General features: G+C 40.6%; 1 protein-coding gene across 10 annotated transcripts in view; it reads left to right on the top strand.

Moving 5' to 3' along the window:
* Positions 1–13,804, top strand: part of PMFBP1 (polyamine modulated factor 1 binding protein 1) — a 532,821-nt gene that overhangs the window by 497,390 nt on the left and 21,627 nt on the right. For all 10 annotated transcript variants that reach the window (XR_012429325.1, XM_074027855.1, XM_065537355.2 and 7 more), the window contains 4 exons: positions 8,354–8,524; positions 9,539–9,649; positions 11,990–12,116; positions 12,204–12,361. Coding sequence is in view for 9 of the 10 variants with exons in the window: in XM_074027855.1 (XP_073883956.1) it covers positions 8,354–8,524; positions 9,539–9,649; positions 11,990–12,116; positions 12,204–12,361 (567 nt within the window). In the remaining variant the exon portion in view is untranslated. The remainder of the gene's footprint in view (positions 1–8,353; positions 8,525–9,538; positions 9,650–11,989; positions 12,117–12,203; positions 12,362–13,804) is intronic.

A 13,804-nucleotide genomic window follows, 5' to 3' on the forward strand; every position in this document is an offset into this window, starting at 1 on the left:
ATTTTTCTTTTTTTTTTTTTTTTTTTTTTTTGAGGCGGAGTCTCGCTCTGTCGCCCAGGCTGGAGTGCAGTGGCGCGATCTCGGCTCACTGCAAGCTCCGCCTCCCAGGTTCCCGCCATTCTCCTTCCTCAGCCTCCCGAGTAGCTGGGACTACAGGCGCCGCCACCACGCCCGGCTAATTTTTTTGTATTTTTAGTGGAGACGGGGTTTCATTGTGTTAGCCAGGATGGTCTCGATCTCCTGACCTCGTGATCCGCCCGCCTCGGCCTCCCAAAGTGCTGGGATTACAGGCTTGAGCCACCGCGCCCGGCTATTAGTGGTATTTTTCACCATACAGAAGATTTTAATTTTTATTATTATTATACTTTAAGTTCTGGGGTACATGTGCACAACGTGCAGGTTTGTTACACAGGTAAACATGTGCCAGGCTGGCTTACTGCACCATCAACTTGTCGTTTACATTAGGTATTTCTCCTAATGCTATCCCTCCTCCAGCCCCCCACCCACCGACAGGCCCTGGTGTGTGATGTTCCCCGCCCTGTATCCATGTGTTCTCATTGTTCAACTCCCACTTATGAGTGAGAACATGCAGTGTTTGATTTTCTCCTCTTGTGATACTTTGCTGAGAATGATGGTTTCCAGTTTCATCCGTGTCCCTGCAAAGGACGTGAACTCATCCTTTTTTATGGCTGCATAGTATTCCATGGTGTATATGAGCCACATTTTCTTTATCCAGTCTACATTGATGGGCATTTGAGTTGGTTCTAAGACTTTGCTATTGTGAACAGTGTGGCAATAAACATATGTGTGCATGTCTCTTTATAGTAGAATTATTTATAATCCTTTGGATATATACCCAGTAATGGGATTGCTGGGTCAAATGGTATTTCTAGTTCTAGTTCCTTGAGGAATCGCCACACTGTCTTCCACAATGGTTGAACTAATTTACACTCCCACCAACAGTGTAAAAGCATTCCTATTACTCTGCATCCTCTCCAGCATCTGTTGTTTCCTGACTTTTTAATGATCACCATTCTAACTGGCATGAGATGGTATCTCATGGTGGTTTTGATTTGCATTTCTCTAATGACCAGTGATAATGAGCTCTTTTTCCTAAGTTTGTTGGCTGTATAAATGTCTTCTTTTGAGAAGTGTCTGTTCATATCCTTTGCCCATTTTTTGATGGGGTTGTTTTTTTCTTGTAAATCTGCTTAAGTTCTTTGTAGATTCTGGATATTAGCCCTTTGTCAGATGGATAGCTTGCAAACATTTTCTCCCAATCTGTAGGTTGCCTGTACACTCCACTGATAGTTTCTTTTGCTGTACAGAAGCACTTTAGTTTAATTAGATCCCATTTGTCTATTTTAGCTTTACTTGCCATTGCTCTTGGTGTTTTAGTCATGAAGTCTTTACCCATGCCTATGTCCTGAATGGTATTGCCTAGGATTTCTTCTAGGGTTTATATGGTTTTAGGTCTTACATTTAAGTCTTTAATTCATCCTGAGAGAGTTAATTTTTGTATAAGGTGTAAGGAAGGGATCCAGTTTCAGCTCTCTGCACATGGCTAGCCAGTTTTCCCAGCACCATTTATTAAATAGGGATTCCTTTCCCCATTGCTTGTTTTTGTCAGGTTTGTCAAAGATTAGAGGATTGTATATGTGTGGTGTTATTTCTGAGGCCTCTGTTTTGTTCCATTGGTCTATATATCTGTTTTGGTACCAGTACCATGCTGTTTTGGTTGCTGTAGCTTTGTAGTATAGTTTGAAGTCAGGTACCATGATGCCTCCAGCTTTGTTCTTTTTGCTTAGGATTGTCTTCGCTATGCAGGCTCTTTTTTGGTTCCATATAAAATTTAAAGTAGTTTTTTCTAATTCTGTGAATAAACTCAGTGGTAGCTTGATGGGGATAGCATTGAATCTATAAATTTCTTTGGGCAGTATGGCCATTTTCACGATATTGATTCTTCCTATCCATGAGCATGGAATGTTCTTCCATTTGTTTGTGTCCTCTTTTATTTCCTTAACAGTGGTTTGTAGTTCTCCTTGAAGAGGTCCTTCACATTCCTTGTAAGTTGGATTCCTAGGTATTTTATTCTCTTTGTAGCAATTGTGAGTGGGAGTTCACTCATTATTTGGCTCTCTGTTTGTCTGTTATTGGTGTATAGGAATGCTTGTGATTTTTGCACATTGATTTTGTATCCTGAGATTTTGCTGAAGTTGCTTATCAGCTTAAGGAGATTTTGGGCTAAGACATTGAGGTTTTCTAAATATACCACCATGTCATCTGCAAACAGAGACAATTTGACTTCCTCTTTTCCTAATTGAATATCCTTTATTTCTTTCTCTTGCCTGATTGCCCTGGCCAGAACTTCCAATACTATATTGAATAGGAGTGGTGAGAGAGGGCATCCTTGTCTTGTGGCAAATTTCAAAGGGAATGCTTCCAGTTTTTGCCCATTCAGTATGATATTGGCTGTGGGTTTGTCATAAATAGCTCTTATTATTTTGAGATATGTTCCATCAATACCTAGTTTATTGAGAGTTTTTAGCTTGAAGGGCTGTTAAATTTTGTCGAAGGCCTTTTCTGCATCTATTGAGGTAATCATGTGGTTTTTGTCATTGGTTCTGTTTATGTGATGGATTACATTTATTGATTTGAATAATGAATTTGAGTTGGTTCAATAGTGTGTTGAACCACCGTTGCATCCCAGGGATGAAGCCGACTTGATCATGGTGGATAAGCTTTTTGATGTGCTACTGGATTCGGTTTGCCAGTATTTTATTGAGGATTTTCTCATCGATGTTCATCCGGGATATTGGTCTAAAATTCTGTTTTTTTGTTGTCTCTGCCAGGTTTTGGTATGAGGATGATGCTGGCCTCATAAAATGAGTTAGGGAGGATTCCCTCTTTTACTATTGATTGGAATAGTTTCAGAAGGAATGGTACCTGCTCCTCTTTGTACCTCTGGTAAAATTCAGCTATGAATCCATCTGGTCCTGAACTTATTTTTGTTGGCAGGCTATTAATTATTGCCTCAATTTTAGAACCTGTTATTGGTCTATTCAGAGATTCAACTTCTTCCTGATTTAGTCTTGGGAGGGTTTATGTGTCCAGGAATTTATCCATTTCTTCTAGATTTTCTAGTTTATTTGTATAGAGGTGTTTATAGTATTATCTGATGGTAGTTTGTATTTCTGTGGGATCGGTGGTGATATCCCCTTTATCATTTTTTATTGCATCTATTTAATTCTTCTATCTTTTCTTCTTTATTAGTCTGGGTAGCGGTCTATGTATTTTGTTGATCTTTTCAAAAATCCAGCTCCTGGATTCATTGATTTTTTTAAGGGTTTTTTTGTGTCTCTTACCTCCTTCGGTTCTGCTCTGATCTTAGTTATTTCTTGTCTTCTGCTAACTTTTGAATTTGTTTGCTCTTACTTCTCTAGTTCTTTTCATTGTGATGTTAGGGCGTCGATTTTAGATCTTTCTTGCTTTCTCTTGTGGGATTTAGTGCTATAAATTTCCTTCTACACACTGCTTTAAATGTGTTCCAGAGATTCTGGTATGTTGTGTTTTTGTTCTCATTGGTTTTAAAGAACATCTTTATTTCTGCCTTCATTTCGTTACTTACCCAGTAGTCATTCAGGAGCAAGTTGTTCAGTTTCCATGTAGTTGTGCGGTTTAGAGTGAGTTTCTTAATCCTGAGTTCTAATTTGATTGCACTGTGGTCTAAGAGACAGTTTCTTGTGATTTCTGTTCTTTTACATTTGCTGAGGAGTGTTTTACTTCCAATTATGTGGTCAATTTTAGAATAAGTGCGATGTGCTGAGAAGAAAGTATATTCTGTTGATTTGGGGTGGAGAGTTCTGTAAATGTCTATTAGGTCCACTTGGTGCAGAGTTGAGTTCAAGTCCTGGGTATCCTTGTTAATTTTCTGTCTCATTGATCTGTCTGATATTGACAGTGGGGGTATTAAAGTCTCCCAGCATTATTGTATGGGAGTCTAAGTCTCTCTTTGTAGGTCTCTAAGAACTTGCTTTATGAATCTGGGTGCTTCTCTCTTGGGTGCATATATATTTAGGATAGTTAGCTCTTCTTGTAGCATCGATCCCTTTACCATTATGTAATGCCAGAATATTTTAATTTTTATGGAGTTGAATCTGTCATTCCTTTATAAATTCTAGGTTTTATGTCTTGCTTAGAAAGGCCTTCACTGCCTTCAGGATTATAAAAGTTTATTGTGTATTTTCTTTAGCACTTTTATAATTTTGCATTTTTATGTTTTTATCTTTAGTCCATCTGGAATATATATTTTATATGTATAATGACATAAGGCTCTAATTTTATTGTTTAAATGGATATCCAGTAGTCCCAAAACCATTTATTGAACATCCCAGGCCTTCCACACTGGTTCAGGTACCAGCTCACAAACCGATTCTTCTGTACACAGGACCTTCTCTGGATTGTGTATTCTTTTTATCTTTCTGCCAGTTCCTGTGCCAGTGTCAGAGTTTTTTAGTGACTTTAACTGGTAGCTTGTTTTAATAGATCCTGAAGGTCTTCCTTCACTTTTCTACACTTTCCATTTTTTCTTGGCCATTTGTTTGTTTCTTCTCTTAATGAAATTTAGATTCATGTTGACTGACTTTCAAATTATGTATGAATTTGGGGGAAATTAGCATGCCCTATGGAATATAACATATTTCTACTTTTATGCAAGTTTTCTTGTGTATCCTTCAGTAAGATTTTGTACTTTTCTCTGTAGATCTCACATATTTCTTGCTATGTTTATTCCTAGACATATTTCAGTTGTTATTGGTTTTATAAATGGGATCTTTTATACATTTAATTTTATTAAATTTTTTTTTTTTTTTTTTTGAGATGGAGTTTCACTCTTGTTGCCCAGGCTGGAGTCCAATGGGACAATCTCAGCTCACTGCAACCTCTGCCTCCCACGTTCAAGCAATTCTCCTGCCTCAGACTCCCAAGTAGCTGGGATTACAAGCATGTGCCACCAGGCCCAGCTAATTTTGTATTTTTAGTAGAGACGGGTGTTTCTCCATGTTGGTCAGGCTGGCCTCGAACTCCTGACTTCAGGTGATCCGCCTACCTTGGCCTCCCAAAGTGCTGGGATTACAGGCGTAAGCCACCAGGCCCAGCCAATTTTTTTTGTTTCTGAGATGGAGTCTCACTCTGTCACCCAGTCTTGAGTGCAGTGAGGCAGTCTCTGCTCACTGCAACCTCCGCCTCCTGGGTTCAAGCAATTCTTCTGCCTCAGCCTTCTGACTAGCTGGGACTACAGGTACATGCCACCACGGACAAGTAATTTTTGTTATTTTTGCAGAGACAGAGTTTCACCATGTTGGCCAGGCGGGTCTTGAACTCCTGACCTCAAGTGATCTGCCCACCTCAGCCTCCCAAGGTACTGGGATTACAGGTGTGAGCCACCATGCCTGGCCTAATTGTATTATTACTGATACATAGGAAAACTTCTCTCTTATCCTGCTACCTTACTGAGCTCTCTTACCAGATTTTCACTTGACTGTCTTGGATTTTCCTAAATTGCTTTCCCTTTCAAAATTTACATAACTTGTTTTCCACCTTATCATATTGACCAGCACCTCTAGAGCAATGTGGAATTGTGTAGCCTCTTTGCCTTGCTCCTCAATTTAAAGGAAGTAATTCTTGTATTTCACTATTAAGTATAATGCCTGTTTTTGGCTTCTTTTCAATCTCCTTTCTCAAATTGCAAATATGACTCTCTATATTTAGCTTATCAAGAATTGTTATGAGGAATAAAGGATGAATTTTATCAGATATTTTTATTAGCATCTATCCTTCAAGGAAGCAGATTACATGAATAGATTATCATATATAGTAACAATCTTTATGTTCCTGGAATAAACTCTACTTTATCATAACACATTATTAATAATTTTAATGAACTTTACTAAATTTATTAAAAGTTAATTTTTTTCATCCATTTTCAGAAATGAGATTAGTTTGATGGCTTAAATGTTTGTGCTTTCCTCACATATTGGTGTCTGGATTATGCCATCCTAATATAATGAGCTGGAAAGCTTTTTACCTCCTTTTAAATCTCTGGAACTGTTTATATAACATAGGAAATATCTATTTCTTTAGTATTACAAATAAACCCAACTGTTTCTCGTTACTGTGCTCAGCAGTCCCTTCACCTCTTCTCCATTCTTGCAGTTTTCCTTGTGCTGTAAATAATTCCTTCTTAATTCTTTCAGAAACAATTGTGGGTGGCACAATTTCTCAGTATTTCCATGTCTGAGCAAGGTTTATTTTGTCATCATCCTTGAATGCTAGTTTGGCTGTATATACAAACTTTCAAAAGCATCTTCCCTTAAGTCTTCGAAGATACTGCTGCATTTCCTTGTACCACCCAGTATTAGAGACGCATTGTTAGATGTCAATGTGTTTCTCATTTTTCGTAGATTACCTGTTTTATCTCTTTGAACACTGGAGGTTTTTAGGCTCAGGGGGTTAAGCCACTCAACACTTCACTAACCCTTTTAGTCTGAAGATCTACATTTTTCTTCACATCAGAGAATATTTCTCCTATTCCTTCTAAATTAATTTCCATTTTTCATCTTATAGTATTAAGAAGATATTGGGAGCTGTAGATATCTTCTTCCTTGTTAGCTTTTCTGTTATGTTTTCCAGTCATTTGCCCCTATAGACTCTGTATTACCTACATGAACATTATTTACAGTCAGTTTTAGATTTCTGCCTGGCCTTTCTGCAGCTTGCTCACGGGGGGTTTTCATGCTCAGTGAACATGTAGTATTCCTAACTTTGCATGAAAAAGCCCGGTTAGGGAGACAAGTTTAATGGGGAAAGGATCGACCATCCAAACTAGAATTTTTTTTTTTTCACCATGTATATCAATTTACCCCCTTATAAATGCGAACCAATAAGAGGGCAGTAACCTTCATGCATGATTTCAAACGATCTAGGGAAAGACATTTTAAAAAAAACAAACAAACGTGGTTCAAGGAAAATAGCCATACTCATATTGATGACAGTGTTAAGTGTTAATTTCTTTGAAGCACAATAGTACAAGATCCAATTTTAAACATGATCTGGGAGTCCTACTTCTATGAATTTAATGTACACAATTACCAGAATAAATACTCAAAGATTTATGTGCAAAAGTATTCATTTCAGCTTTGTTTCAGAAAAAACAATGTGGAAACAACCTATATTCTCATCAGTAGGAAACCAGATTCACACATTTAAAAGCAATTTAAAAGAACAAGATAGAAGCACATGTACTAGCATTGATAAATCTCTAACACATCTTGCTGAGTAAAAAAACATATTTTTTATGTTTTAAAACCCAACATAATTTATATTGTAGAGATTCATTTATATTATGTAAATATAGTATAAAGTTCTAGAATATGCACAGACTGTCATCTCTGGAAAGTAAAGAGATAATGAAATTAGAAGTGATGGTCGAAGAAAAATTCAGATCTGCCTGTAGTGTTACAATGTTTTAGAGAGACAATATAAATATAATTACCTGTGTAATTTGAAATTAGTTTTAAAAGAGGAGTAAGGTAGATCAATAAGTAACAATATGAAAACTATCTTAAATTAATTGTCAAGTGAAAACACAAAGTTTACATACTGTATAGAAGACTCATTTGTCGGCCGGGTGTGGTAGCTCAGGCCTGTAATCCCAGCACTTTGGGAGACTGAGGCGGGTGAATCACCTGAGGTTAGCAGTTTGAGACCTGCCTGGCCAACATGGCGAAACCCCGTCTCTACTAAAAAATACAAAAAAAATTAGCCTGGCGTCGTGGCGTATCCCTTTAATTCCCACTACTTGGGAGGCTGAGGCAGGAGAATCGCTTGAACCCGGAAGGCTGAGGTTGCAGTGAGCCAGGATAGTGCCACTGAGCTCCAGCCTGGGTGACAGAGTGAGATTCCATCTCAAAAAAAAAAAAAAAAAAGACTCATTTGTGTAAGAAAAAAAGTGAGAGTTATATGTGTATACGTATATGCATATACAAATATGCATAAAACATTCCTGAATGATATCCAGAAAGCTAGTAACATGGATTGTCATCAAGAAGGGGACCTGAGTCATAGTTAGGCTGGAGGAAGACTTATCTTTCAGTGTCTTCTTTTGTGAACCATTTGGGCTTTTTACCATGTATATGCACTAGTTAATATTTTTTCTTTTGTTAAAGAAACCATGATTTCCATATATGAACATACACCTTTAGAATATAGGTCTAGAGATTTTCCGTGCTTGTGGAATTCTGAAGTAACTCACAAACTATAAACAAAACCAACCCATTATTTTTAAATCTCTCAGGAGCCTGAGAACAAGGGTGATCATTCAAAGGTACGAATATACACTGCTCCTTGCATGATTCAAGAGCATCAGGAGACCCTGAAACGACTGTCTGAGGTCTGGCAAAAGGTCTCTGAACAGGATGATCTCATTCAAGAACTTCGAAATAAGCTGGCCTGCAGTAATGCTTTGGTAAGTGCCTTCTTCTAGAAATGTCTCTGGGAGACCCTCAATCAAGACATGGGGAGAGAAAGGAGGGAAAAAGAGTCACCTAAATTAATCTTTTTCACCAAGAATCCTCAAATGTCTGATATATACTTGCCTTCCCACTTTGTTCATATTCTCCATGATAATGCCTCTCCCCATCCACGTAGTTTGAAATTCTAAAGAATCTTAAAATCTCTCACACAACAACCTAAATGCCCATCAGTCGGGAAATGGTTAAAGAGATTAAGAGAAATAATTAAAGAGATATCCCTATTGTGGAGTAATATGCAGCCAGTAAAAACAACTAAGCACATCTGTAAGAGCTGCACGGAAGGAGCTTTGTGACTTATTGCCGAGAATAAGTTGCAGAATTCCATGTATAGTTCAGTCCTACTTTTGTTTTATCTCTAATGATAATACTAATATGTAAGTACAAACTGAATTTTCAATACTGTCCTCTCCCTTAGTGGAAGTGAGAGAGGGGGGAATAAGTGAAGAGGGGGTTTCACTTTTCCATGCTTGGGTTTTATTTGAATTATTTTCAACAAATTCAAAAAAGCATAAAAATAAAACCAAAATTTCGTGTTTTTTTAATTTTTGAAAAAAGAAATTATACACACAGTCACACACTCCATAAGGAACTTCCTTCTTTAATTCTCAAACTTTGTATCCTGTCCTCCGATAGATTAGGTACATCTCTCCATCACAGCCCCTGAAGAACCTTCTTCTGCCTCATCAAATGGACCAAACAGAGGTTTAGGAGAGAGTGCAAGTGTGGGCATTGATGAACTTGAGACAGATCACATATGCCTTAGAAAACCTTGATGTCAGATGGGGAGCTTAACTCCTTCTCCCTACCTACCCCACAGGGAATGCCTGATGAATTGTATAATTCTGCAACAAACTTATGCCACAGAAAGGAACACTCTGAAATAATAATCATGGTAACAAGCATGTTTCATTGATCATCCGGCATAACCGATCTAAGCTTATTTGCAGGTTCTGGAGCGTGAAGAGGCTTTGATAAAACTACAAGCCGACTTTGCTTCCTATACAGCTACCCACAGATACCCTCCTAGCTCCTCAGAAGAGTGTGAAGACATCAAAAAGGTGGGAGAAATTTGCTGATCTGTGCCTACCGGGATCGGGCTGAGCTGGGTTTGATTCTGGGCTTTCCTACTTATTTTTTATTTTTATATGACTATTTATATTTTATTTTATATCTGTGTGACCTTGGTTGGCCCTGCCACAAGGATACTGTGTATAATGTATACCAACCTCCAAAGACAGGCTGCATTCAGTTTTGGAATTGCACCTGTCTCTTAACCCACTTCTAACAGTACACTTAAACAAGAGAATACTTCTGTTGCCTTGCTAGATTCAAAAGGACCATCCAGCCTCCTAGTGTCTGGCTGGAGTTGAAAAGTAGCTAATTTAGGAAAGATTATTAATCCAAATTTATTCCCCCTGCTTTTTTTTTTTTTTTTTTTTTTTTTTTTTGAGAACTCTGTGTTTGCAAAATTCAAAGCAGTATCGAAAGTTGATTCTAATAATAAATAAGCAGTTAAACCATGTAAACAAATAGCAAGAATTGATTGGCCAGGTGTGGTGGCTCATGCCAGTAACCCCAGAACTTTGGGACGCCAAGGCGAGCAAATCACTTGAGGTCAGGAGTTTGAGACCCACCTGTCCAACTTAGTGAAACCCCATCTCTACTAAAAATACAAAAATTAGCCAGGTGTGGTGGCACATGCCTGTAGTCCCAGCTACTAGGGAGGCTAAGGCAGGAGAATCACTTGAACCCAGGAGGTCGAGGTTGCAGTGATCTGAGATCACACCACTGCACTCCAGTCTGGGCCACAGAATGAGACTCCATCTCAAAAAAAAAAAGATGAACCAGGAGTTAAAACATGGCCAGGTGTCCTCTTAGGTGAGGTCCTGTTAAGTCAGCTGTGACTGAACTTGGTACCTGGCAAAGCCAGCCACAGGAGGCCACGCTGGGCAGGTGCTGGCATGCCTGCATGCCCCAAGACTGATGCCGAAATAGGGGTGAAGTGGGGTGGCAGAGGGAATAAACAACACGTCAGCTCCCCAAGGGGTTCTCTAGTGGGGGAGGAGGAGACTCTCCTCTTTCCAGGACTTTCCAATCCCAGAAACTTGGTTGAACAAGGGATCAATATTGAACTTTGTAATTCTTCCTTGGACATCTGTCAATATTTATTTTAAAGATCAGTTACATGTTATTCACATCCTGACCTAGAACAAAAATCTCATAAGACTCCATTTTTTTAATGATACAAACTTCCCCAAGAAGCAGAGTACACCTTCCCCCATCGTGCTGTGTTTCCTTTCCAAAGCCTTCATGCTTAGCAACGAGAGACCCACGCCAGCTTTTTCCAGCAGGCCTCTCCTCCCATTGGCCAGTGTGGCACAGTGTGGGGCTTTAAGTCCCTGCAGTGCCCACTCCTGGGTCCTCTCCCCAATATCCCTGATGCCCAGGCAACGAATTGCTCCTCCCCAGCCACATGCTCCTGCCTTCTTTTGGTGAGGAAGACAGTCCCCTCTCCTTCAGGGTAGAAGCCAAAGGCCTTGCAGAAGGGCCCCAAGCCCCACGTGATGTGACCACCAGCTCCTCACCCCTCCTCCAGCTCTCCCCATCGCCTACTCCGTGCCAGCCGCGCTTGCCTCCTACATGTTCCCTCCACAGGCCTTGTCTCTGGCTAGTCTCCCTGCCTGAAAGCTCACCTCCAGCAAGTCTCAGCTGAGAGGCCATCTTTGCAGGGAAGCCAGCCTATTGTCCTACTTAAAATTACAACATGCGCCTCACCCACCCATGCCCTTCCATTCCCCTTCACTCTTCTGTTTCCCCCACAGCACTTACCAACTGTTAGCATTTTCTGTAAGTCACTACTTATTATGCTCTTCATCTCACCCACTAGGGCAGCTCTGTGGGGACAAGGATTTGTCTGTGTATTTTGCTCCACATTATTTGCTTTGAAAACATTAACAGAGTCATGCCCAGCACCCAGGACAGTGCCGGGCACACAGTAGATTCTCCATAAACAACTGTCTGTCTCAGGGAGGAAGGAATACAGGGATGGCTGCTTTTATGTGTATTCCGTGTGAGCCTGAGAAGTCTGCAGTATCCTTTTGTTTTATTCTGTTTTTAAAAAATATATAATTGAGATACAGTGGACAAATTCACCGTTGGTTTTTAGTATATTCACAACATTGGGCAATCATCACCACTACCTAATTCCAGAACATTTGTGTCACCCCAGAAGAAACCCTATACCAGCAGTCACTCCACGTACCCATCCCCTGGCCCCCAGCAACCGTTACTCTACTACTCTGTCCCTACCGACTGTTGTGTGTGGCCGCTGGGCATTTTAGAAAGCATTCTCCATTCTCTCTCATCTCCTCATCCTGCCCTGTTCTTCCGTCTGCCAGATACTGAAGCACTTGCAGGAGCAGAAAGACAGCCAGTGCCTGCATGTGGAGGAGTACCAGAACCTGGTGAAGGATCTGCGCATGGAACTAGAGGTCGTGTCGGAACAGAAGAAAAACATCATGAAGGGTAAACCAGGGCGGCAGGCTGTGGCAGGGGAGCCAGATGGAAGCCTAGCTCTCCCCTGAGCATTGACTCTGTCCCGCCCCATGGTAGACATGATGAAGCTGGAGCTGGACCTGCACCGACTGCGGGAGGAGACATCTGCCCACATTGAGAGGAAGGATAAGGACATCGCCATCCTGCAGTGCCGGCTGCAGGAGCTGCAGCTGGAGTTCACCGAGACCCAAAAGCTTGCTTTGAAGAAAGACAAGGTAAAATGAGGAACACTGGTTGGATTCCCAATGGGGCAGGTGTGAGGCCATGCCCTGGCAGGAACCAGTTCTGCCTTCACCCACCGTGATTGCTTTGGGAGCCTCAACATAAGCACAGTGAGATGGTGACTATTCAGGCCCAGGTGCAATTCTAAGCACTTCTTTGGTATTTCTCATCATACATAATAAATGAATCTGATCATGCAGGGACCAAAACAGAGGCACTGACTTTTCCCAAGCCCCGCAAGGTAGCAAGAGCATTTGGGACACACTTACTTGCATCATTCCCTTATACTCTTTTTATGCTTGATAGTGGAAGGAAATGATATAAAATAATAGGTAGCCTTACTAAGAATTTCAAGTGAATTTCACTTTTAAAATTACAAATATCTGGCTGGGCATGGTAGCTCATGCCTGTAATCCCAGCACTTTAAGAGGCCGAGGTGGGGAGATCCCTTGAGCCCAGTTTGAGACCAGCCTGAGTAACATGATGAAACCCTGTCTCTACAAAAAAATGCAAAAATTATCTGGGCACGGTGGTGTGCACCTGTAGTCCCAGTTACTTGGGAGGCTCAAGTCACAGGATCATGTGAGCCCCTTGAGCCCAGGAGGTGGAGGCTGCACTGAGTCGTGATCATGCACTCCAGCCTGGACCTAGAATGAGACCCTATCTCAAAACAAACAAACAAATTACAAATTACAAATAGTTTATGAATATGTAAATAGGCAGTTTGAAAATATTAATGGAGCTGTGCCCTAAAAGAACTGTTACTGCCAACATAAATCAAGTTCTTAGAAAAACCTAGAAATGGAACCAAGAACAGAAAGGTTGTGAAACCAATGCAAGCTTTTGTAAGCAGTACTATTCCGACTCTGAACTTCCGTCAGAGCTATTAAAAATAATCCAGCTGAGGGCTGGGTGCAGTGACCCACACTTGGAATCCCAGCACTTTGGGAGGCCGAGGCGGGTGGATCACTTGAGGTCAGGAGTTCAAGACCAGCCTGACCAACATGGTGAAAGCCCGTCTCTACTAAAACAAACAAACAAACAAAAAAAAAAACCACAAAATTAGTTGGACATGGTGGTGCACAGCTGTAATCCCAGTTACTTGGGAGGCTGAGGCAGGAGAATGACTTGAAGCCGGGAGGGGAGGCTACAGTGAGCCAAGATTGCACCACTGCACTCCAGCCTGGGCAACAAGAGTGAACTCTGTCTCAAATAATAATAATCACCATCATCATCATCCAGTTGATAGACTGGCTGGTCAGGAAAACCTCCTGTTTCAAGGCACAGAGGAGATATGCTCATCAAAACAGAGGCATTTGGAGAGATGATGACAAGGCACAGAGTCTGGGTAAACAGCTTTGAGTCATTTGTATATTCACTCCACAAATATTTTTGAGCCCTGAGATATGCCAAGCACTGTCCTAGACACTAAGAAT

Source organism: Macaca fascicularis, chromosome 20 (genome assembly GCF_037993035.2).
Source record: "Macaca fascicularis isolate 582-1 chromosome 20, T2T-MFA8v1.1".
Classification (NCBI taxonomy): Eukaryota; Metazoa; Chordata; class Mammalia; order Primates; family Cercopithecidae; genus Macaca; species Macaca fascicularis.